The sequence below is a fragment of the Capronia coronata genome (assembly GCF_000585585.1).
Source record: "Capronia coronata CBS 617.96 chromosome Unknown acBCG-supercont1.2, whole genome shotgun sequence".
Taxonomy (NCBI): domain Eukaryota; kingdom Fungi; phylum Ascomycota; class Eurotiomycetes; order Chaetothyriales; family Herpotrichiellaceae; genus Capronia; species Capronia coronata.
This window is the reverse complement of record NW_006912894.1, coordinates 24,330-48,735: the sequence shown is the minus strand read 5'-3', so window position 1 is coordinate 48,735 and position 24,406 is coordinate 24,330. Positions and strand designations below refer to the sequence as shown.

The 24,406-nt window shown below is 52.4% G+C and overlaps 9 protein-coding genes across 9 annotated transcripts; 5 read left to right on the top strand and 4 right to left on the bottom strand.

The window, feature by feature from the left end:
* Positions 1-294: 294 nt before the first annotated feature.
* On the bottom strand, positions 295-5,826 carry A1O1_01671 (uncharacterized protein; the record flags this gene model as incomplete). Its single annotated transcript, XM_007722583.1, has 2 exons — positions 295-5,698; positions 5,753-5,826. The coding sequence occupies 2 exons, from the start codon at positions 5,824-5,826 to the stop codon at positions 295-297; spliced, it is 5,478 nt and encodes a 1,825-aa protein (XP_007720773.1).
* A 362-nt stretch (positions 5,827-6,188) lies between these two features.
* On the top strand, positions 6,189-8,477 carry A1O1_01670 (anthranilate synthase component 2; the record flags this gene model as incomplete). The annotated part of the gene is made up of 1 exon (XM_007722582.1): positions 6,189-8,477. One exon carries the CDS (start codon positions 6,189-6,191, stop codon positions 8,475-8,477), a length of 2,289 nt encoding a protein of 762 aa, XP_007720772.1.
* A 587-nt stretch (positions 8,478-9,064) lies between these two features.
* On the top strand, positions 9,065-11,079 carry A1O1_01669 (uncharacterized protein; the record flags this gene model as incomplete). The annotated part of the gene is made up of 4 exons (XM_007722581.1): positions 9,065-9,242; positions 9,588-9,932; positions 10,050-10,100; positions 10,154-11,079. 4 exons carry the CDS (start codon positions 9,065-9,067, stop codon positions 11,077-11,079), a joined length of 1,500 nt encoding a protein of 499 aa, XP_007720771.1.
* Positions 11,080-11,400: 321 nt separating this feature from the next.
* On the bottom strand, positions 11,401-12,291 carry A1O1_01668 (uncharacterized protein; the record flags this gene model as incomplete). Its single annotated transcript, XM_007722580.1, has 1 exon — positions 11,401-12,291. The coding sequence occupies one exon, from the start codon at positions 12,289-12,291 to the stop codon at positions 11,401-11,403; it is 891 nt and encodes a 296-aa protein (XP_007720770.1).
* Positions 12,292-12,848: 557 nt separating this feature from the next.
* A1O1_01667 (regulator-nonsense transcripts 1) lies at positions 12,849-16,129 on the top strand (the record flags this gene model as incomplete). The annotated part of the gene is made up of 2 exons (XM_007722579.1): positions 12,849-13,111; positions 13,159-16,129. 2 exons carry the CDS (start codon positions 12,849-12,851, stop codon positions 16,127-16,129), a joined length of 3,234 nt encoding a protein of 1,077 aa, XP_007720769.1.
* Positions 16,130-17,588: 1,459 nt separating this feature from the next.
* On the top strand, positions 17,589-19,244 carry A1O1_01666 (uncharacterized protein; the record flags this gene model as incomplete). Its single annotated transcript, XM_007722578.1, has 1 exon — positions 17,589-19,244. The coding sequence occupies one exon, from the start codon at positions 17,589-17,591 to the stop codon at positions 19,242-19,244; it is 1,656 nt and encodes a 551-aa protein (XP_007720768.1).
* A 287-nt stretch (positions 19,245-19,531) lies between these two features.
* A1O1_01665 (uncharacterized protein) lies at positions 19,532-21,004 on the bottom strand (the record flags this gene model as incomplete). The annotated part of the gene is made up of 1 exon (XM_007722577.1): positions 19,532-21,004. One exon carries the CDS (start codon positions 21,002-21,004, stop codon positions 19,532-19,534), a length of 1,473 nt encoding a protein of 490 aa, XP_007720767.1.
* A 1,002-nt stretch (positions 21,005-22,006) lies between these two features.
* On the top strand, positions 22,007-22,957 carry A1O1_01664 (uncharacterized protein; the record flags this gene model as incomplete). The annotated part of the gene is made up of 1 exon (XM_007722576.1): positions 22,007-22,957. One exon carries the CDS (start codon positions 22,007-22,009, stop codon positions 22,955-22,957), a length of 951 nt encoding a protein of 316 aa, XP_007720766.1.
* A 56-nt stretch (positions 22,958-23,013) lies between these two features.
* Positions 23,014-23,769, bottom strand: A1O1_01663 (uncharacterized protein; the record flags this gene model as incomplete). The annotated part of the gene is made up of 1 exon (XM_007722575.1): positions 23,014-23,769. One exon carries the CDS (start codon positions 23,767-23,769, stop codon positions 23,014-23,016), a length of 756 nt encoding a protein of 251 aa, XP_007720765.1.
* Positions 23,770-24,406: the final 637 nt, after the last annotated feature.

The window sequence follows — 24,406 nt, the reverse complement described above, 5'->3', positions numbered from 1 at the left end:
GGGAGTCTGCCACTTCAGCGATAGAAGGGAAATAGTTGATCACTCTCGCCGGTAAAATAACCACTTAGCTGTTGAAGAGTGTCTCGAAATCTGTGCGGCGTGCTTGAGATTGACAAACGACTCGTACGGGAGTGGCCGCACGAGTTGAGGAGTGGCAACACCGGCTTGACCTCCAAATTCATGGTACAAACAGTGTCTCGATTCATATGTCTTATCATTGGTATCATCGTAGCAATATGCTAGAACACGAAGCCTCCCAGCTTTCACAAACTGCCAAGGTTTGTGTGTCGAATCTCACTTTTCGTCCTCGTCGTCCTCGCCCAAAGCGACCACAGCCATTTTCAACTCTCTCACAATCCTCGAGTCCAACTTGTCTCCTTCCTTGGAGGTTTGCAACCCAAATTCCTTTTCATCCGTAGGAATAGTCATCGCTCTCCGATTGTCGTCTTTCAATGCCAGCACGTCTCGAATATCCTCGGCGATGGCTTTCCTGTGCTCCTCGTACCCTTTCAATGGCAGTACGGTCAACGGATCTATCGCCGCAGAGGCTCCGGCCTCTCGGTATGCCTCAAGCATTCGTGACAATAATGCAAGCGTTGCCGCCTCGCTTGCCAGTGCCAAGGTCAAGACATCAGTTCCCTCGGCTCTTGATTGGGGACTGAGCATGAAGCTCGTGCTTGCACGAAGAAGTTGGTTTGGGAATTGGTTCAAGAAAGATGAGATCTCTGGAGCCATTGCGCCACCAACTGCGTGCAAAAGGTTTAGACATAATGGTAGCAGACCTGTGGACCAGATTTTGTAAAGAGTAGCACAGCTGGGCCGCTGGTCCACATGTGAGGCGCCGCCTGGAACACGCTGCAACGACTCGGTTGTCTTGGAGGTCAGTAGGCGACTCAGCACCCCTTCGATTGCGAGCTCTTCTGCAACGCGTGGGAGAGAAGACAACGACGCGAGCATCTGGATGGAGGATACGGCGTACCGCGGCTCATGGTCGAAATTGGGACCTGTGAGTAAGTGAGACCAGCTGTACAGCAGGATGCACGATGAGGCTGCCCCGGAAGAAGATATTCTGTCGGATAGTTCCACAGAAAATTGCGAAAGCGTCGGCAAACGTAAGATTCCTTGCATGAGAGTGAGAAGGAGGGACACGTCGCGGAGTCCGACGGAATTGGAGGTCTCGGTAGAGTCGGTGTTCTGCTTTGCTTGCTTTTGTTCTTGGACTGCCATTACGACCGACTTGAAACCATCAGCTACTATTTGTGTCATGATTTCGAGAATCATTGTGTTCGCGGGGTCAAATGTAATCACAGAGGTGCTGGTACCCGGGATGGTTGTTGGTCTGCGCTTTTTGTTGACGTGAAAGGTAATTGCCATAAGGAGGATGTAAAGGGTCGAACGCCAGTAGTTGAGATCATCGTTCATGATAGCTTTTTCGTAAGAACCGTTCCGGAATCGGACAGCACCCCAAGCAGGCTCCAATATGCCAACGAAGTCCGAGCCTCTCGCACCAACAGCAATGAGTTCCCCAAGCAGCGCAACGGCAAGATCCGCCCGAGTCTGGAAAAGAGAGTCGAATATGGCTTCTGCAGGATAGACCTGACTGTTGGCTCGTAGACAAGATTGGACGATGTGAGCCATTGTCTTTTGAATCTCACGGTCTTGGACAAAGAACTTGCAGTGGTCGACGCACAAACGCTGAAGACTAAGCAACAGCTTCAGCTCCGAGTCCACCAGGGACAAATTTGCGTTTGCTCTTCTGAACTCTGCAGAGAAGGATTGGTGGCTGGCCCTTCCACCACCCCCATGCCAGTATACGTCCTCAGAGAACAGCTTATTGGCAACATCAAGATCGTAGAAGAAATTGGTGCCGTAGTGCGTTTCAGTCAAACCGGTGCGCTTGATATCGGAAACAGACAGGCCATTGTACTTGGCAGCAAAGTTCCTCCGCAGATTGGTGTGCAGAGATGCATTGTAGCTCGAAACTTGAACACCATTTGACGTCAACCAATTGATTAGGGGGATGAAGATTTTGATGGCACCGAGATTCCTGGTGGCCTTTGCGTGATGTAGATGTGTGTTGGACAGGTCCGTGACAAGAGTAGCGATAAACTTCTGATATGCAAGTTGAACTTCGTCGTTGCGGCTGCCATCTCCACGCGTAGCGTAGGAAATGACCTTTCCATACAACTCTCGCGAGGAGTTGAGGTTGGTGGCGACCCACGGCCAATTTTGCTGTGCCTCCAAGACAAACTCCAGCATCGCCACGGCGACGGGCTGCGGTAGAGATTCAATATGACTCAGTTCATCAATCGCGAGCTGCAGGAAGTTCTTCCCTCGAACGCATTTTGTTGGCGCTTCTCCATTCTTTCCCTTCCTAGAGCTGTCGGGAGCAGCGCCAGTTAAAAGTACCATTGCCAGCCACTGCTGAGAGTCCTTGACCAACAACACCAATGTTTTCCATAGTTCGGCACGCTCCTCATCGCAATGAGATCCCTGGTCAATGTGTCTCAATAAGTGCAAAAAGTCGGTGCAAGAAGCCGAGCCTAGATGTCCTAGGAGAGATGATGGTCGATGTTGACCAACATATGAGATAACCGACCTAATCAACCTCAAACCCTGGATTCGGTTCTTCGACTTTACTTGAAGAATTCGAACTAACGAGGGTATGGCATTGAAAACGTGCACTTCTGCTGAAGAGAGCGGCAGACCTTGAACTTCCCCGTACCGGGATATCACGGTTGCCAGTTCCAACAATTGACTGATATGACGTTCGCGATGACCCGCAGAGACCAGACCGGGCTGTGCCACATTGCCGGCCTCGAAAAAGGAGCGAACGATGGGGTCTACAGCAACCTTGTCTGACCCTTTGGCGCGAAAAGACAATGCAAGAAATCGGGCCGGTTCCACGAAGACTGCTGTCGCACTGGATGAAGAGTCCAAGGATTCGCCGATATCAAAAGCATAGCGAAGGATGTTGCAGAACGATTCGGTAATAAGGCTCATAATCCGAAGTTGCTGTGTTTGAGAATCGAACGCCCAGTCCGATATCTCTTGAAACACATTGAACATTGTTTCGGTCATGGTCATCAATACCGGTCCCTGAATTTTCCAACCCGCAGGTAACATGGATCTTCTGCGTGCTGTGACCACGGGAGTGGGAGAGAATCCGTCATCGCTATAGGAGAGGGCCAACCCCACCAAAGCTGTGTACAGGCGAGCGCATCGTTCTAGAAAATCAAAGCTCCGCAGAGGCATCTCCACAGCTGTCACGAGCCCAGGAATGATAGTGGCTGATGACTGACGACCCAGGAGACTGGTCCGGTTGAGGTTGGTCCAGATTGACTGGGGCCGGATTTTGGTCAAAACGATGATAAAATCCATGCAAGAGAGCAAAATCCGGAGGTCGAAGCTCGAAGTTGACCGTCGACGAAACGACTGAAGTTCCTGTTCGAAGATCTCAAAGATGTATCCAACAACATCCATCTCTGGATTGAGATGACTACTCGCTTCATTCAGGATGCTGTTGCAACGATCTCGCACTTCATCACTGCTCCGTCCGTCGAAGGCACCGTGATGAATGGTAGACAGTAGAGACGCTAGGAGGCCAATGATTTCCGAGACCGCTGCTTGCGGTTCATCGAAGGGCGACAGGGCGGTTGGCAATAGACCCATGTAGCGCATCTCTAAGAGCTGACCCAGATACGCAAGGCCCGAATACTCGTATTGCCATCGAATAACCTTTGGAGTCGAGTCGGGGTCTGATATGAGTTCGCCTTCCGCATCGGCGGGGATGACAGATGTCGACTCGGACTCTTGATGTGTATAAGTCAACAGCCTGCTTTGCGTTAAGTCAAGCATGTTGATGGGCTTGTTGAGAGCGACGAGGTTGATAGTCTCGTCATCGCGAATAGTCCTATATTCGACACCTTTGACGGCTGCTTGGGTGAAGGAGGCGAGCTTCCTTAGACGATGTTCCACGTAGTGTGTGCCTTGATCATCGAAAATGTTTGCTTCCGCAAGAGCGCTAGAGAACCGCAGGAATGGCAGACACTCGTAAGGAAATCGGGCGGCAGAGACATCGTAGAATCCTTGAAGTAAAAATTCGTCGTCGGCAAACTCAATCGCAAGATCATATGGTTGTCGTTCGCCCTCTTCGTCGGACCCTGAGGAGAGTAAGGACAGTTGAGCGGAAACAAGCTCTGGAGTGTATCCCAAGAACGAGTGAGATACCGTGACGAGCTCTTGCAGTGTCTGCAGCTGATAGGCCGAGAGAAGGCTGGATGGATGAGAAGAAAGGTTGGTGGCAGCCCCAATGTACTCAAAAACTTGACATTGGCCAATGACCATGTTCAGCAGAACATCGGACGGGTCATCGTTCGAGTTGCTGGCCGTGACCTTATCCAAGAATTCTTCGAATATGCTTGTTTGGGACGAAGCGCTGCTACCGAACGAGCTTCGGCGGCCTGTTGCAGCGTCAAACGTTGCAATGCCATCAATGGTATTCTGAGACTGGTGATTTTCTCGCACTTCTTTAACAACGGAAGCGAGCAGCCGGATCTGGTGAAGTACAATGGCCCATGCCAAAATGGCTGGCCCTGCTTGCATATTCCCGGCATTAGCTTGCGAGAGAAGGAGCTGGTGGATCTCATGCGCTGCATCAGCGTCAAAAAAGTACTGTTCTTCTCGATTCAGCCGCACAGATGGCATGGACAATGCAGTCTCGTTCAAGGATGCAATCGAAGATGCAAGGTCGAAAAGAGCAGCCGTGACAAGGGACGCCGTGTACTGTATCTTCCGAATTGCCGCCAGTTGTATCTCATTCTCAGAATTGAATGAGGAGAAAAACCCGACTGACGCCATGAACTGCAACCACTGCAAGAGAGTATGAGAAGATGGAGTAGTCTTCGAGCTCCTGCCTCTCAGCAAAATAATTTCTAAGACAGTACCGATTCGTTCCAAGCAGGTCGTATCATGCATGTCGTTGAGGAGTGTAAAGTCCGATTCGTCGAGATCCCATCGCTGGCCGGTTTGCAACCTTTTTAATTCTTCCTCAAGTGCACTGACGCCAACGTCAATGTCATCCGCCAGGGAAACCTGTGGCTTGGGGGCAAGGCCGGCAGCCAGTTCTTGTAACTTGCCCAGCGGTATATCCTTAGTCTTGGGCAACAGACTGGCATCTAGGAGAGATCTCCTCGTTCGAAGCACAATGGCCTGTTGTTGTAGATGCCGACACATCAGCCCTGCCCGGCGGCAGCTTTGATTGTCGAAGATACCGTCATCCCTGGTGGCGGAGCCCACATTGGCCTGGAACTGTTTTTCGACAAAATCAGAACCCAGAGCCTCCCTAAGGCTGGCAAGTTCGGCCTCAGAATAGCCCTTCTTTAGCCTTGACTCTGGTCGGTATTGCCATTCTAGGACCGTTACCCTCAAAGCCTCCAGCTCATCCAGGCTTGCTTGTTTGCTCAACCATAGAGCGTCTGCTTTTATTTCATCAATGTTGTAAAGAGAATCCGAAGCCGAGGCGATCGTAGAGGTGGTCGAATCAAACGAGCTTTTGGAGAAGGCCGAGGGCGGAGGAAATGTGGGAAAGAGTTCCGACAAGACTTTCTTCGGTCGGTCACCGGAGAGTATCTCAACAGCAAGTCCAGATCTATTCTCATCGTGGGACAGCAGTGCGTCCAGAAGATCGTCCCATGAACTAGGCATATGTTAGTATTTCTGGCTATGATCAAATGGGCGGCGTCCACCTTACGGAAGAAGCAGTTCGCCAGCCAGACATTTGCCCAGATCCGGGAGATACACAGGGCTCAGCGACCCTGGCGCCATAGTTGAGAGGAAATGGAACTTGTCAAGGCATCGTCAGTGGTATGGTACAAACTTGTGAATGAATGGATCAATATTGACAATGCGCTGCCACCCAGAGAAGCGCGTCGCGACGTTTTGGGAGGTGCATGCTCCGCCCTTGATTTCTGCTCTCTTGGCATGTTTGCCAGCCAGATTCCTGCATATGTAAGGTAACTTCAGCTTAGCACGACATGATCCGCCGTAAAAAGTCTGGGGAAATTTCGTGACCACAAAATGCAACTGGGGTCCCATTCACCTCTGACTCTTTCCGGCCATTGGAAATCCCTCTCTGTGCACAGCAGAAGGATCAAGAGCCTCCTCCATCCCTCTACATAGCACCGAAGATGGCTCCCTCTGCTCTGATCGATCATTCTCCCCACCAGCCGACACCCGCACAGAAACTACCTTCCGCGAGCAACCTCGTCCTCATTGATAACTATGACTCCTTCACTTGGAACGTCTACCAATACCTTGTACTAGAGGGCGCAACTGTCACAGTATACCGGAACGACAAGGTGACGCTCGACGAATTGATCGCGAAGAATCCGACACAACTTGTCATTAGCCCGGGTCCTGGCCACCCGGACACCGATGCAGGGATCAGTAAAGATGCCATCAAATACTTTGCGGGCAAGATCCCTATACTGGGCGTGTGCATGGGACAGCAGTGTATTATATCCGTCTTTGGTGGGCAGGTGGATGTTACGGGCGAAATCCTGCATGGCAAAACCTCTCCTCTACGGCACGACGGGAAGGGGTGCTATACATCATTGCCACAAGACCTTCCCGTAACGAGATACCACTCCCTGGCAGGAACTCATCCAACTCTGCCCCAATCACTGGAGGTATCCTCCTGGATCGCCAAGGGACCCGACGGTGGGAAGGGTGTCATTATGGGAGTCCGACATAAGGATTACGTGATCGAGGGTGTTCAATTTCACCCGGAAAGCATTCTGACTGAGAACGGAAGAGTCATGTTTAAGAACTTCCTGGCAATGTCTGGCGGCAAATGGTCCGAAAACCCGCATGCGATTGAGGGTGGCAAGAAGGCATCTCCCGTCACAAATGGCCACCCCTCGTCGAAGAAGGAATCCATCCTCGAAACCATTTATGCCCATCGACGAGAAGCTGTGGCAGCCCAGAAGCTCGTCCCATCACAGAGACCCGAGAATCTGCAAGCCACGTACGATCTAGGTATTGCTCCACCTCAGATTTCGTTCCCGCAAAGACTTCGACGGTCGGCGTATCCCATAGCTTTGATGGCCGAGATCAAGCGAGCGTCCCCATCCAAAGGTATAATCGCGCTTGGCGCCTGTGCCCCAGCCCAAGCTCGGAAGTACGCGACGGCAGGAGCCAGCGTTATATCCGTCCTCACAGAACCCGAATGGTTCAAAGGAAGTCTTGAAGATCTAAGAGCTGTCCGTCAGAGCCTGGACTCTATGCCGAACCGACCAGCAATCTTGCGCAAAGAATTTATTTTTGACGAGTATCAAATCCTGGAGGCCCGCCTAGCTGGAGCCGACACGGTATTGCTTATCGTGAAGATGCTAGAGAGAGAGACTCTAGCACGACTGTATCATTACTCCCGCTCGCTCGGAATGGAGCCGTTGGTGGAGGTCAATACCGCCGAGGAGATGAAGATTGCGGTTGACTTAGGCTCCCAAGTCATTGGGGTCAATAACCGCGATCTTACCAACTTCGAAGTGGACCTGGGAACAACAAGTCGTCTGATGGATCTGGTTCCAGAATCAACGATTGTCTGCGCCTTAAGCGGGATCTCCGGACCTCAAGATGTCCAAGCATATCGAAAGGATGGAGTAAAGGCTGTCCTTGTTGGTGAAGCTCTGATGCGCGCGACCAACACAGTTGAGTTCATTGCCAAGCTGCTGGGAGATCCGGATGTTGCACCAATAAAGGCGGCAGAGCACCAGCTATTGGTCAAGATTTGCGGTACACGGACGCCGGAAGCTGCGAAGACGGCCATCGAAGCAGGCGCGGATCTGGTGGGCATCATCCTGGTTCCAGGACGAAAACGTTTCATTTCAGACGATGTTGCTCTACAAATTGCAAAAGTCGTCAAAACGACACCCAGACCTGCAGCAACACTATCAGAACCGCCCAAAATCGGCGCATCGGATTTTTTCGAGCATTCGTCGAGACTGCTGGTCAGGCCAGATCGTGCGCAATTGGTCGGCGTCTTCCTCAATGCTACTCTGGAACACATTGTTGAACAGGTTTACAAGCTCGGCCTGGATGTGGTTCAACTTCATGGCTCGGAACCGATCGAATATGCTCGAGGTATCCCGGTCCCGGTGTTGCGCAGATTTTCACCTTCCGAACCAGGCCTCATGAACCGAGGATATCATACTCTGCCGCTCATAGACTCTGGCGCCGGTGGTGTAGGCCAACAACTGGACGTGAAGCAAGTGAAGTCGCTATTTTCGAAAGACCCTGGTCTCAAGGTGGTATTGGCTGGGGGGCTCACCCCTGACAACATCACCACGGTACTCGATGCCTTGGGACCCTACCGACCAAGCATTGCTGGGGTCGATGTCAGCAGCGGAGTTGAATCGGACGGGAAGCAAGATTTGTCGAAGATAAAGGCGTTTGTTCAGAAAGTCAAGAGGCGCTAGAAGGTATGCAGGAATTGATATTCAGAGACTTTTGTTTTCAATCTCTAGTTGACTCCAGTTGACTCCAGTCGCTCCCGATTTTTCCCTGCTTCATCATTGCAGAGCTTAAACCTCCATGTCTTCTTGTACTGCCTTCAGCCTGACAGACGATCATCTCCAGCCAGGACTGGGAAACTAACCCTGCTCTCCAACCTGCCTTCTCGAAATGTCACCCAGGCACTTTCACCTCTCTCACTCAGTCTCCTTTGAAAGCTTCTTTTGCAAGTCCTCGGCCTCTCTTCAATCCTTATTCTTCTCATAGCCCTTCTTTACTTTACTTCCAAAGTCTCTTCAATTGGAGTAACCTGTCGGTTGCCAGGCCACAATCCCAATCTCCTGCCCGTCTACGACTCACCAGCCACCAGGCTCTGCTTTCACCTTCTCTCAGATCTGGTGGGATCTTCACCCTCTTGACGCACTCATTGTTATATCTCTCAACTTCCAATCCGAGCCTCAACAAGATCTTCGTTCTCCTGCTTTGTCGATCATTTTACCTCATCGTATAATCGCCATCTCTTGCAGCAATACCAGTTACGCCCTTGCTCACTATGGGTCGAACGTTCCGTAACATCCATATTGCGTCCACCAATGATTTCCCAGGCGAAAAGAACGACAAGATCAAAGGGTGGATCGAGCACAATGGCGGCACCTTCAGCAAAGAAATATCCAAGGAGGTCACGCATCTCATTGCCAGTCAGAAGGCCTGGAAGCATTACCACCCACTAGGTAGGTTTTCATCCCCCCTTTTTTTTGTCTCGGGACAATGTCATGAAGAGTCTGGCACGAAGGAGGCCTAGTCCCCGTCTGTCACACGCAATACTTCTTCTTTTTATTCTGCCTTTGTCCCTCAACCGATCTATGTTTGCGCTGCTATGTTGGACACCGAGGCCCAGCGACACGATCTCGCAGGCACACGATCAAACATTCACTTTGTGTCACTCTCAACACTCCAAATTACCGTCCTCTTCGTCCTTGGTGTATATATATAGAAGCAAGTTGTGCTCCGTCTATTTCAGTTTATTCAAGTAGCCAGAAACGCACATGAACTTACTCACATCGCTGGTTCTGCAGTCAAAGAAGCTCGTCGTCACCGCACTGTCCGCATCGTCCCACTTGAGTGGTTGGAGGATAGCCTTCTGAGCAAATCGAAACGTCCCCTCGACACGACCAAGTACGAGTTCGAGCAGCACCATCTCCCAAAGACCACACGGAAAAGGAAAGCAGCTCTGGAGGAGGATAGCGAAAAGCAAGCCGTACCTGGCAACATCAGCACAAGCAAGCTTGGAGAGCAAATGCCACAATTGAAGGCAGAGAAAATGACGGGCAAGCAACAACCCAAGAAACGGAAGATCATGAAAGAGAAGTCAAAGAAGCAGGATTTGCCACTCAGCAAAGACGAACGCATTGAAATCTCTGGTATGTCCATCCTTCCAGCCTCTTCAAGGACTCAGGTTCCTGTTTGCGAACATCTCCGCAATAAGAACTTGAAGCCGATCTATACCGTCCCGTCTGAGATATACTGACACGGCACAGGCAAGGAATTGGACGCTGCATGTGCCGAGTTCGAGAAAGAAATGGGCGTTTGTAAGTGTTCGGATTCCTGGCATTTAGGGGTCTTCAGTACTAATCCATTGAAGCCGGCTACCGCCCTTACGTTGACAGCAATGGGTTCGTCTTCCTCATCACGCTGGTCAGGAAGGACATTTTGAAGAATCGGCTTGAGAAACATCGACTCAAGGTGCGTTATGCACCTGACTTTGCCTCCCACCGTAGCACCTTCTACCCGATCATGCCTGAAAACCCAGATCACCGCCGCAAGGTCTCGGATGATGCTGTATCCACTGGCACTTACGAAGAGCAATGGTTTTCGCGTGCCAGTGCGAATCATGCTTTTGGAAGAGGCTATCTTTCGCAGCTGCAAGCTAGCTTGCCAGCTTGCCCTGTGCCGTTGTATTACTTCCCCAAGCCATATCCCTACTCCCAGTATCCGGTCGTTGCAAGTTCTCTTCCCCGATCCCTCAGACCATCCAACCCTGCATTGCGAGTCCGTATTCCGGACCCATGGGCTCAGGGATTGCAGCTTTTCGAATACGACCCTTCAATTGCAACGACCTCAACATCAGATTCCGCCGCTCCCAATTCGAACCAGCCGAAATTCAAGTCGTACGCCTGTTACTTCATCTACTCTCGACCAGGTCAACGCCACGTACAGATGCTCGCCCCACCTGGCAGCACGTTCGATTTTGCCTGGGACATGTTTCGCAAAATTTTCGAGAAGCGAGTCGGAGTGGATTGGGAGAAGCGTGAGAATGCGAAGAGACATCTCCAGCCGGATCAGGGACAGGACGACAAATGTGGTGGGGAAGATGGCGCAAACGATCGGCGATGGGAGTTCTGGGGACCGTTGGTGGCCAGTCGAGAGAAGACGGACCTTGATGAGAAAGTCCCACCAGTTGAAGGAATGGAGTCACGACCGAGTGTGACTGTGGTCATCAACACAGCCAGGCTCACTGCTGCAGAAGCAATCGACGCCCAGTCCAGGACACCACCAGCAGGCTGGTGATCACAACTAGGCTGGGGGTTCAGCGAAGCAGTAATAGCGCCCTTGACGGGCACATTGAGTCAATCGCCACAACAGGCGCTGGGCCCCGTTTCGGCTGGAAGAGCCGACCTGCCACTTGAACATTTCCAGCTGAATATCTTCGCCGAAGATGAAGGGATGACGGGAGTGGGATTGTGTTACTCTGGAAAGTTTGCGATGGTGCTCATCCTGCGGTGCGTTGATTCCAAGGAGTTTGAAAAATTTGAGACAGCTGCGACATTTGCACATCGGCAGAGAGGCGGATGACTGCCTGCTTGTGCGGTCTCACATCAACCAAACCTCTCATAGATAATTCTTCTTCCGTCCTGTCCGGGTGTATTGTGTCAAGGCCCATTCCACTTCACCACCAGAATCCTTCTCCAGTGTGCCCCCTTTTATCTCAAAGCATCTCATTGTCATTCTAGGCCCGACTTCAGCAAGCTCCACGTCACGATAGCCGGTCTGAACGAAGACATGATGCCGAACCTCAATGCTGTCGTCGACATTTTTGAACGTAACTACTCGATTCCCCACCTTGTGAGGGCCGTCGCGTGGTGGAAAAAGATGTTTGAGGATCTGAATCACTCTCTTTCCCAGTCGTGTCGTGAATCCCTCGAAAATCAGATGTGGGTATGACTCCGACACAGTGCCTCTTGCCGCATCAGGTATGTCCGCCCGTAAAACAACGTTGTGGAGAGAAAAAGAGGCGGTAGGACCGTGGGGCAAATGCGAGATTGTCATGGCTGTCGGAGTCCCTCGATGTTCGTGGAGGAGAATGATATCGGTCAGCGCGGCGGCTTTGGCACTGGATAGCAGGTTCGGGAGGATGAGATTGCCACGATTCAGTCGGATCGCGGTGGGCAGGAGGAGTCGAATCTCTTTGGAGAAGGCACTCAGGCGGGTTGAAGGGCTTCGCGAGGTGGTGACAAGCGGCCTAGGATCGGACAAGCCGGAAAGCATTGAGTATTCATCGTCGATAGAGTCTTGCGCGGCGGCAGTCTCGGGGTCCAGAGTTTCATCGTACTTGAAGTCTTTTCGAAGGGACTTGTCGTTTGCGACGGAGGGATCTAGAGGCTTGCCGGTGGCCAGGGACTTTTTGAGGAGCGCACGCTTCTCGGCAATGCTGGCATCTCGAAGTTGAAGAGCGCGACGATAGATGTAGTCCCGTCTCTCTCGGGCATGTCTCCGGAGCATTTTTTGGCGCTGTGCGGATGAGGAACAGGCAGAAAGGCAGGAAGGAGAAGGTGGTGAAGGTGATGGCGGAGTGATGGGTGATTATCACGTCTCTTGTACGTACCTGACATTATTTTTTATTGTTTCTAGGTGGAGTCGAATTTCGCCGCACTAGCGACTCATCCTCGTCAATCTTTACCACTGCCACCATCACCACCACCAACCATCACCCATCACCACCCTTATGATTGAGAGTGTTTCCTCCCTCCCTCCCTCCCACTTCGGTCCCTCCTCCACCTCCCTCGATACCGACCGGCCCTCGATCCTCCAGCTCTGGTGCATGTACGACATCGTGTTCTCAACCGCTGGAACGAGAGTCTTTGGAGGGGCGTGGAATTGCGGTTGCCAGGCGTGATACAAATGGTATCAACGTCGCAGGAAGATTGGGTCACTCTCTACACACTTGCGCTCGCTTGTTAGATCCTTGATTCGGGATCATACTTTACACCACGCTCCCACTCATCTCAAGCCTGTTGGAGCCCGACCTCTCCAGGCGATCCCCTTTGTCGAGGCCCAACATGGAGGCGTTCAGCAACATGGGGAACCATCTGGTTTCCAACTCTGCAGCCGCGATCAACGCCAGCGACGATATTTCCACCGTCGACCCCGATGAAAGCGTTCTCAGCCTGGCCAAAGGCCCAAGAAGGCGACAGCATGATGACGAGGAGTCAGAAAGTATCGAGGAGGATGACCTCGAGAGCCTTGCCAGCGCCGCGGTGGATGGCAAAAAGCAAGCCGCAAAGGCCGAAGAAGACAAGGAACTACCACCGCACGCTTGCGCGTAAGTTGGAAGGCCCATTTTGGCTGTTGTCTACTGACAGCTGTTAGCTACTGCGGCATTCACAACCCTAGTTGCGTTGTCCGATGCCTCACTTGCGGAAAATGGTTTTGCAGCGCCCGTGGTAACACTTCCTCCTCCCACATTGTCAACCATCTGGTCCGCGCCCGACACAAAGAGGTCCAATTGCATCCCAGCAGCTCCCTGGGCGACACGGTGCTGGAGTGTTACAACTGTGGTACGAAGAATGTCTTTTTGTTGGGGTTCATTCCCGCAAAATCAGACACTGTGGTGGTGTTGCTCTGTCGACAACCATGCGCCGCCATGCCCTCCTCCAAGGACATGAACTGGGACACTTCGAGATGGCAACCACTCATAGAAGACCGCTCATTCTTGCCGTGGCTGGTGGCGCAACCAAGCGACCAGGAACAACTTCGTGCTAGACATCTGAGCCCGCAGATGATTGCCAGATTGGAAGAACTCTGGAAGGAAAACTCGGCCGCCACCATTACAGACCTAGAGAAGGCTGCAAACATTGACGACGATCCTGCTCCGGTTCTGCTCCGATACGACGATGCCTACCAATACCAGAACGTCTTTGGCCCCCTGGTCAAGATCGAAGCCGACTACGACCGTAAGCTGAAGGAAAGTCAGTCGCAAGACAACCTGGTTGTTCGGTGGGATCTCGGTCTGAATAACAAGCACCTGGCCAGCTTCGTCCTGCCCAAGCTCGAGTTGGGCGACGTCAAGCTGGCCGTTGGCGACGAGATGCGGATCAAATACACTGGCGATTTGCGACCGGCTTGGGAAGGGGTCGGTTATGTGATTAAAATCCCCAACAATCAATCCGACGAAGTCACCATCGAATTGCGTGCCAAAGGCGACCACAAGTCGGTGCCGACGGAATGCACCCACAACTTCACGGCTGACTACGTCTGGAAAGCTACCTCGTTTGATCGAATGCAGCTGGCCATGAAGACGTTCGCCATCGACGAAATGAGCGTCTCTGGTTACATTTTCCATCGTCTGCTGGGGCACGAGGTTGCGGCAGCACCTATGAAGACCCAACTGCCCAAGAAATTCAGCGTGCCTGGACTCCCTGAGCTGAATGGCAGTCAGATCAACGCCGTCAAGTCCGTTCTACAGAAGCCCCTGAGTTTGATCCAGGGCCCACCAGGTACCGGCAAGACTGTAACATCTGCCACTATCATCTATCATCTCTCCAAAATCAACGGTGGCCAAGTCTTGGTTTGTGCTCCATCCAATGTCGCAGTGGATCAACTTTGTGAACGTATTCACCGCACTGGCTTGAAGACCGTCCGAGTGACCGCCAAATCGAGAGAAGACGTGGAATCGTCCGTCAGCTTCCTTTCGCTACACGAGCAGGTTCGAATGAACGACAGCAATGTCGAACTCAACAAGCTTAATCAGCTCAAATCGGAGTTGGGAGAATTGTCGAGCCAAGACGAGAAGAAGTACAAGTCGTTGACACGCGCCGCCGAACGGGAGATCCTGACCAACGCAGATGTCATCTGCTGTACATGTGTGGGCGCGGGAGATCCAAGACTGGCCAAGTTCAAGTTCCGTACTGTGCTTATCGACGAGTCGACTCAATCAGCCGAACCTGAATGCATGATTCCCTTGGTCCTGGGCTGCAAGCAAGTCGTCCTCGTCGGCGACCACCAACAACTTGGTCCTGTCATCATGAACAAGAAGGCAGCCAAGGCCGGGCTCAACCAGTCTCTGTTTGAACGCCTGGTCATCCTGGGCTGTGCACCGATCCGGCTGAATGTTCAGTATCGGATGCACCCGTGCTTGTCGGAGTTCCCTTCCAACATGTTCTATGAGGGATCGCTCCAGAATGGTGTCACGATGCAGGACCGGCTTCGGCGCGAGGTCGACTTCCCGTGGCCTGTCGTGGATTCGCCCATGATGTTCTGGTCCAATCTGGGGAATGAAGAAATCTCGGCTTCTGGTACCTCTTATCTCAACCGCACCGAAGCCGCGAATGTCGAGAAGATCGTGACGCGATTCTTCAAGGCAGGTGTCCATCCCAAAGAAATCGGTGTCATCACGCCATACGAGGGTCAGCGCAGCTTCATTGTCAGTTCTATGCAAGTCAACGGCACCTTCAAGAAGGAACTGTACAAGGAGATCGAGGTGGCGTCGGTCGACGCTTTCCAGGGACGAGAGAAAGACTTCATCATCTTGTCTTGCGTGCGATCCAACGATCATCAAGGGATCGGCTTCTTGAGTGATCCCCGTCGCCTCAACGTCGCCCTGACGCGAGCCAAGTACGGATTGGTCATCCTGGGCAATCCCAAGGTGCTCTCCAAGCATCCACTGTGGCACTACCTGTTGCTGCACTTCAAGGAGCGCAACTGTCTAGTTGAAGGCCCGCTGAGCAACCTGCAAATTTCGCTGCATCAGTTCAGCCGACCCAAGCAGTCCTATCGTGGGCCACAACGCTACCAAATGGCTTACAACCATGCCAGTCATATGGCGAATGGCATGATGAATGGTGGACGAGGGACAGGACTTCGCAACGAATACCGGGATGCAGGATCTGTTGTTGGTTATATCCCTGATGATGTGTCCTCCCTTCATTCTTCTTCCATGGGTGGTGTTGGTGTTCCGGCTGGCTATCCGCCAATGTTCCAAGGTTTCACGCCCGACACCTGGCCCTCCGTCCACAACGCAGGCAACCGTCGTCAGAATGGGACCAAACCAAGAGCTGTTCCGGGCAGTGTGGCCGGTGAGTCGACCGTCGCCACCGAATCCGACATCACTGGGAGTGTAGTTGGACAGGGCGGAGTCAGCTTGGACCAGTTGTCGATTCATGACACCAACAAACATACGAGTTACAACCAAGCCGATCGATTGAAGAGGTATGTTGAAGGTGGTGCTCCCGGGGTAGGCTATATTGGCAGCCACCGACTTGGGAAAGTTCTCCATGAGGACGAAGATGCTCGCAGCATCTCTACCGCATTTGCCAGCCAAGTCGGGGGTGGCTACGATTGATTTGAGCAAAAAGTGACGACATTCTTGACCGAACAAAATTGAGCTCAACAGAGCATGCTCCTATGGTGCATTTGTCAGCCCAAATCATGTTGGACATGGCCATCACGCAGGCCTAGTCAAAGTCACTTCGTTGACACAGGAGTTTCGACCTGCCGCCCGTCGATTTCAATAGCGCCAACGCAACCGGACCCAGGTCAGCCGGCGGTGATCTGTAGCCAGAGCATCGTGGGAATGCAAACCGTGCAGTTGCGGCTCAGACAACTGAAGGCGGATGATGGAAGTCAGGGTACGAGCAGAGTGAAAGCCATTGGCTGCCGCAGGGCTGGACGGAGACACCAACAGGTGATCAGGGAAACCGGATCACACTCTCCTCCGTTCGTGTACCGTGTCTGTCGCGAATGTGGCTGGGTTGAAGCTGATCCGGAAGAGGATTCGTGCCTGGGTCAAACTACATCGGCCACATGAGGAAAGAGTAAGAATTACCAGATTGACATTATTGAGATTGAGGTTGAGATTGAGATTGGTGCTGAAGTGGAAGAGACTGAGAGATTGAAAATGTGTTGATTTAATACACCCACACTCATTAGAAGTATGCTTTTCTGCGCAAAATAACAATATCATCTATTGCGCTCAATTGGTCAGATTGTAGGCTTCGATCCTTGAACAGCATTGTCTATATCGGTGTCAGCGATGTCAATAATCATGTAAAGCCGGCAGAGTCACAGCATCCAGACGTTGGACAGCGGCACATGGGAACTCCGCCTGACTACTAGTAGGCTACCATGACAGGTTTGCGGCCCATGGATGATAGAAATCGCAATGGCAACGCACAGTGTTTGTTTCATATCCTCGTAGACACGACACAGGAAAGGCAAGGTAGGGGGATGAAGAGGAGGTGGTTTCTGTCCTGAGACGCAGACGGTTCTCCTGAAACCACCTCGCCTGATCAGCCTCAGGGGGTCGCGCACGTCTCACCCTTGTAACGCTCCATATATACACGCTGACGCCATCCCCTCCTGACCCCCTTGGTGTCTTCCTCCTGATTCCCGCCTTGCTCACTGGCTATTTCTATGCTTCAGCATCTGGCACTGTGTTTCGGACCACTGTACTCCGACAACAAGAGTCTCATTTCTTGCCACGGTCTCGCGACTGCAAACCGTAATGACGCCGCCATTTGCCAGTATTGCTGCATCCTGTCTGGGGAGTCCATAATGGCTTGTGGCCCGTTACAAGGTAGGTGAGGTTCCTCTGTGTGATTACATGCTTTTCAACCCGGAGGTCCCGTGAGGTTTATTATACTATATTCCTGCTTCCATTTAAGAAACAAAAACTTTGAAGTCGCCGGCGACGCAGCAGAACTGCAGAAGGGTATATTTCCATCCCTCCCTCATCTTAGGTCGACAAGATTATCCTGAACGCTGGACGTCCAGTAACTATCGTTACCCAAGGGCAGGCTATTATGGCCGTCGAATCAAATGCCACCCCGGCAGCAGTGAAGGAAGCATTCGAACAAGAGATCTACTCCTCGGATGGCACTGGCGTGCGCTTTGGCTCCCTCTTCGGCTCTGTCGACACCTCCGAGCCAGTAGAGGAACGAGTCCTGGTCATCTTCATTCGCCATTTCTTTTGTGGAAATTGTCAAGAATATGTCCGTCGATTGTCATGCCCCGAATCACCATTCCATCCATCTCAGAGACTCGCCAACGACATCTGTGCCAACCCGACGAAAAACGGCTCGAAACCTGTTTCACATCCGCCGCCATCGGTGATCATCGTCGGGCCTGGCCTGCCATCTCTAATCCGATCTTATACGGATCTCACGCAATGCCCCTTTCCTGTATACGCCGACCCATCCACGCGCTTATACGACATCCTGGGAATGCACCGAACTCTGTCGTTAGGAAACAAAGCACCGGAATATATCCAGCGCTCCCTCCTCAGCAGCGCCGTGAAGTCCGCCTGGCAAGTCGTTAAGCGGGTCTGGAGCGGTGATGCAATGGGCGGTGGTAACTGGGAAGTTAACGGTGGAGAGTTCTTGTTTGCGAGACACGATGGGGGCCGTGTTTGTACCACGCACGACCCGCCCAAATCGGACTTGCCCTCGAGACGATCAAACAGACGAACAGGCTGGGCGTCAGGATCAGCGATTCATGGGTTGGGCTGGGAAGTATCCTGGTGCCATCGAATGCTTAACTCACGCGACCACACCGAGCTCGTTGACTTGCAGCACCACACTTGCTCCACCATATCTCCCATCCACATACACGCCCGAGTAGACTCTCCGCCGCAGTCGATCCTCGTTAGAGGCAAACATCATGTCCAGCTGGAAATCAAATCCCAGGGCTACTCCAGCCAATGCCTTGGTTCATGCCCGGGTCCCGACATACCCAGATTCCGCAACGAAGCTCCTATTGACCATGATTCTCCACGGCCGCGCTCTAGGCTCCATGGCAGACTAAGGTCGCGGAGTCAAACCACAAGCTTGCGCCGAGCGGGAACCCTACCAGTGCCTACCGGAACAACAACTTCTATGCGGCTCGAATCGCCGGCGTCAACTGTCCTGTTCATGGGAACACAGCCGCCGCATACCTCGAGCACTATCGAGGAGGGGGAGGAGAGGGGGGAGCTCCCACCGCGGAAAAGTCTCACGGCCAGTACGGTCGATCGTGTTGGGGTGTTAGTACGTGCCAAATCGATGTCGAATCGGGCGGCGAGATCAGGGACGAAGACACCAATTGGCGGAATCTTCAGAACAGCGAGCAGGGCGACGTCGCTGGTTCATTCAAGACGTCGGCCTCAATCGAATGCGGGTTTTCAATCGGATCCAGACCCAGACAACAGCAATATCTCTCGGTCCAGCTCGTCTCTACCGTCCCGGTTGGATACTCCTTCAAAGGCACGTCCCAAGTCCTCGCCACGAGGTCATGCGCACAAGCGTACTAGAACCTTCTCGTTCTCCAAGCCAGGTATGAACCGTGGGGAAGTGAAGATAGGCGATAACGGAGTCATGCTCGTCAATGGCGTCGAGTTCATCAATGTGATTTCTGTCAAGGCTCGGATCGAACGTGTCGATAGTGGGATCCGCCATGTGGATTTTGACCGTTCTGTTCGCTGAAGGATCGTATCATAGTCGATAGGGAAATCAACAGGGCACACAGAGCCTAGGCGTTGGTGCTGGCGGTGGCAGACAGAGGAATCAACGCCAGACCAGGGTGATATATGTTATCGATCACAGGCAAGGCGTGGATCTTGCTATATCCTTATCTAGTGCAAGCATGATGTATCCACGATTGTGTCTGAGCATTGAAACTCTAGTCATAGCTTCGTTCTATCCTCCATTCTTCTTTTGGCCAGCCATGTTATCGCCTTCCCAGACCAAACCGTTCTGTCAGCGCCGTATCGTCATGAACCATTGGCAATAGGCGATGGGCTGGTGATTGATATGCCTGTGAAGACGGGCTTTTCCTGGTTATCCAGCAACGGGTCATATCCGTTCCACGATTCCAGATTCTCGTCGATGCTGCTCATGTGTACGGCGACTGTTTCTTGTCCCGGTCGGTCATGGTGTGTGGCTTGCGGTTGCGGCGCCATAAATGACTGCATCGCCAGATTATCAAAGTTGTTCAATGTTTGCTCCATAAACGCACTCTGCTGTGAGAAGGTCAGACTCATAGAGGCGTCTGGTGCCTGTATAGGTGCAATCGAGGGGCCGTTCGCGGTTTCAACGTCAAAGTTGACGAATCCATCTTGCACGCCAAATTGGCAGCACGAGTCACTAAAGTCGTTGGGTGTCATGGTCGCAAGAGGGCCCAAGTCGGTATGCCCTGTCATTGAAGCCGTATCCAGACTCACGGCAGGCGCCTGCTGACTTTGTGGAGCAGACAGCATCATTGGCATGTTACGGTTCCCTATTGACGCGACGGTAGCCTGCCCAATGCTGTAATCGGTACCTCGAGAAGAGTCAAGATCGATCCAGCTGAACGATGTGTTGCCCAGGGGACCATCCGAAAAGTCCCAAGTACCAGCAGAATCAACAGGGAACAAGTCCCAGGGGGTAGATAGACTTGGCACCTCGTTGACTGGTTCGAGATATCTCTCGGTGGGATCTGGTGATGTAGCGACAGCCGTCGCCGGGGACTGTACGTGGGAACAATGGGCACTGAGAGGCTGATTCGTCCAAGAATGTTGTTGAATGGGATAGGTAAGGTAAATTGCACCAGGGTCTGAGTCCTCGGGGAAAAATTGCTCGAGCTGCTGTTGGGAGACCCCGGGTGTCTTCGAAAGAAAGAACGACGGGCGTCCGCCCATACATGACCGCGGATTGTTGTCTGTGGTGACCGAGGTGGGCATCAGACCTTCTCCGGCGTAAGCCTGTTCCGCGAGGATTTTGACCTGTTGTTGAGTGTGCTTGATCGAGGTCTCATTGTTAGGGTGATCGGGACAGTATAGACAAGAACAGCCAGACCCACAGGAGCAGGTAGCCACCCATGCGTCCTTTCCGGGTCGGGTAGCATCTTGCGCAGAGTCCGTTGGGCGCTTGTCTGCTTCTGACTGTGAGATGGTAATGTTCTGTCTATGTCGACAACCGCTCGAGGAAGCATGTGAGGGAGATTGGGATTCTTCTTTGGTCTTCTTAGAACTGCAACAACTGGATTTGTCCACTTCAGGAGTCGAGGTCATCCCTTCTTCCCGCTCCTTCATACGCCGTCGCCGTGCCTGGTACTCCTCGTCGTCGATCTCCTTGCCATTTGCGTCTGCCCAGACCTTTTTGAGTGTCATGGTATACCCATTTTCGTCCTCCCAAACCGGACGCGGGGTCGTTGTCGCCTCGCGGTTGATGGTTTGAGGACCATCGACCCGCACAATGACATACATTTCCTGCGTGCAGGCGCAGTCTCTTTGACATTTGCACGTCTTTGTGGTGCATGCGCAGTTCCTAGGACAGCGGCAACCTCTTTTCTGACCAGCAGACGGTCGACCTGGTTGATTGGTCTCGGATATGGGTCTCGTTCTTCCATGGTCACACTTCTGCACTCGATGGCCTCTTTTGCATGATTCACAGGCGTATGTTTTGCCGTTGAAGTGTTGGATTGCTGTCGAATCCCCTTTAGTCGTTGGCTTTATCTTTCGTATTTTCCCATCCTCCACACGCGTACTTTTGGGTGTGCTAATACCCTTGTCACCCGGTTGATCCTGCATGGTCCTGAAAGAGCGTTGATGGTTGGACCTGGTAAATCTATATGACAGGGGCGAATATGCGATTATCCGTAGGCGAGTTGAGCGTGGTACAAGGGCGGAGAGAATGTAAGAAGCCTCCGCAGAGAAATGGGATGACTCGGCCACTCAATATAGTGCGGTCTCGTCCGGATGAGCGCGTGTGTTCCGTGAGAGTGTAGGTAGTGCTACTGATCCGAAAATCTCAGGGTCGTGTTCGTGTCAAACGAGCGAATGTGGGATTCATGGCGGTGAAAGCGACTGAAGGCAGATAGGTGGGACGCTCGATGTTTCCGACGTCGAAGAGAGCGCGGTCTTGCGTAGGTAAAGAGATCTCAGAACGGTGGAGGCTGTCAAGGGCGCAGTTATGGACTTGGAAGTTCGCAACGTGAGACGGAGCCAGACTCGGATTTGACCAGTCAAGTGTCGGCATCAAACAAGACGGCGAGACCGACAACTTGAACTACAACCCGGACCACAATGCAAGTTACCTAAAGACCGCCACGACTACCATTCCACTTGGCTTTGGGTTCTATTGTTGCATACATAGGCTGACTTTACTATTGTCTTTGTTGGTGGACACCTGATTTTCTGCCGCCACTTCGTTCTTTGTTCTCTTGTAATTCAGAGGGTCGAACGCTACCTACGCTCATGAGGCCGGGCATGGACGATCACGACCACGAGAACACCGATATCAACAGCAACGGCTTCGCCAATCCAAAAACAGCGCGTACTGCCCGCACTCCTAACAAACCCAAGTCGCCGGAGCTTTCGACAACCTCATGGTGGTCATTGCCTCATCCCGTCAAATGCGTCTTCGAAAAGTTTCCTCTAATCACCTACCCTGAAAATGAGCTTCCCCAGAGAGCTCCTCGTCATCAAAACGAGAACATCCTGTACATATTCCAGACACTGGAGCCGCGGGCCCGAGATGCGCCGTCGTTCAATCCCTCGTGCTTGAAGTGGCAAGCATATCTGAAATTCCACGGAATCCCCTTTCGAACTCGGGCGTCCAACAACCATGCCTCTCCAACTGGAGCTCTGCCTTTCTTGTTGCCTGCCTCCAATGACCCCCATAGATCGGCATCTCCGGTTCCTACCGCACGAATCGCACGGTGGGTGGTCTCACAGGGCGGCAAAGAGGAGGCGATACATATTCGACAAGATGCGTACACTGCTCTGATTGATCATGTCCTTCGAAGTGCGTGGTTATATTACTTGTATCTGGACGAAGATAATTTTCAGGCCGTTGCATGGCCTCTCTATGTTGCATCCACCTCAAGTTCCTACGCCGTCAGAACCAGCCTCGCATATCAGCTTCGGAATGCTGCACGGGAGGAGCTGTTGAAAACAAACACTGTGATTGACGGACAAGCATTGTATCGGAGGGCGGAAGAAGCCCTACAGTCGTTGTCGATCTTACTAGGAGATGAGAACTTCTACTTCGGCCAAACCACGCCCGGTCTCTTCGATGCAAGTCTGTTCGCATATACCCAGATCATTCTCGATGAGAAGCTGGACTGGAAACAGCCAGCCCTGAAGCTTGCGCTACAGACTCATAAGAACCTCGTACAACACAGAGCCCGGTTGATGCGCGGGTTCTTTTCAGCCTGAGCATACCCAGAAATATGGAGGCTATCTTCTTCGGGAGCTCGACGAGCTCTTTTCTCTCACCTCCTCTTATGGAAGATCCCCCCAAACCACACAGCGACCCCGACCCATTTTCGAGATCGATTGCCGAGTAGCGGTACCATGGATTCCTCTACCATCCTCTCCTCAAGCCGTCCAAGGAGTTCTAAACCATTTTCGGTCGCCGCGGCCTGAACCTCCGTCAGCGTGTGAGCATAACTGGTGGGACGAATCTTCTTCCCAGTCTTGGGATCGGTGAAGCCCGCTTGACTGAGGCCACCCATCTCGGGATGCATGTTCGTCAACAGCAGGAAGCCACCAGGGTTGAGGATCTGGGCGACATGGCGGAAGAAGGTGTCCGCTGGGACGTGTTCAAGGACCAACGTCGAGACCACAGCATCAGCGGGCTTTGCAGACTCTGGGGCTTCGGCCTGTTGCAGCATGTCAAACACCTGCAAGTGCAGCTTTCCGTGGAGGGTTGATTGTTCCAGCCGCTGTCGAGCGATCTCCAACATGCCCGAGCTCACATCGAGACCTATGACCGAGGCATTGTCGATGTCCAGCAAGGCAGCTGTGTTCCGACCTGTACCGCACCCGAGGTCGACCAGTCTCCAAGGGCGAGGGAGCTGCGACATCTCCAGGAGTGTCAGCATGCGTGGCATCAGCGTCTTGATCTCAATGCTGTCGAGTGCTTGAAGGAAGTTCCCATCGGTATCGTATACGTCAGCCCATAAGTCGTAAGCCTGGGCTGTGGAAAGGTACCGGATGGATGTATCTGTCGAGGGCGGGATTGCCATCTCGATGCCTTGGGAGTGATGAGGTATGGGTGTTGCTACCAGTGCAACCTCGTAATATAGACCAAGATTGAAGGTTAAACTATGGATGGCCTCCTGTACTATCGTTCATAGCCTGCATTCAAGTCGTACCCAACATGTGAACCACCTATATCGACGACAATAACTTGTCCTGCTGGGGAGATTCTTGTCAGGTAGCCGATGATACACCGATCCTGGAAGGTGTACACGCTTATGTTGCGCTTGTCGGGTTTATCTGGTTGGAAATTGACGCGAGACGTTAATCAAAACGATTTTATACCAACTCCTGCTCCTTACCCCATGAGACTGCCAATCCCTTCCCCTCACCATTCATTAGCATCGACCGATGAGTCACAAAGACAGTCGAGGCGTACTTTTTGTGACAACAAGTGGATTCTATGTTGCCTTATCCTGCAACGTTCAACCATACGATATTCTCCAGGGGTACATAGTCAAGTAGGAACATGTTTTCTCGCCAGTCTGTGACATGTCCGAGTTGACGAAGTCAAGCCGGAGAAGTGTCAGATGCAAAAGTACACACCGAAAAGCGACATCTAGTTATACATGTTCGGGGGTAATCCACCCGAAGTCCAGCATCCAAACAAAAGACAAGAAAGCA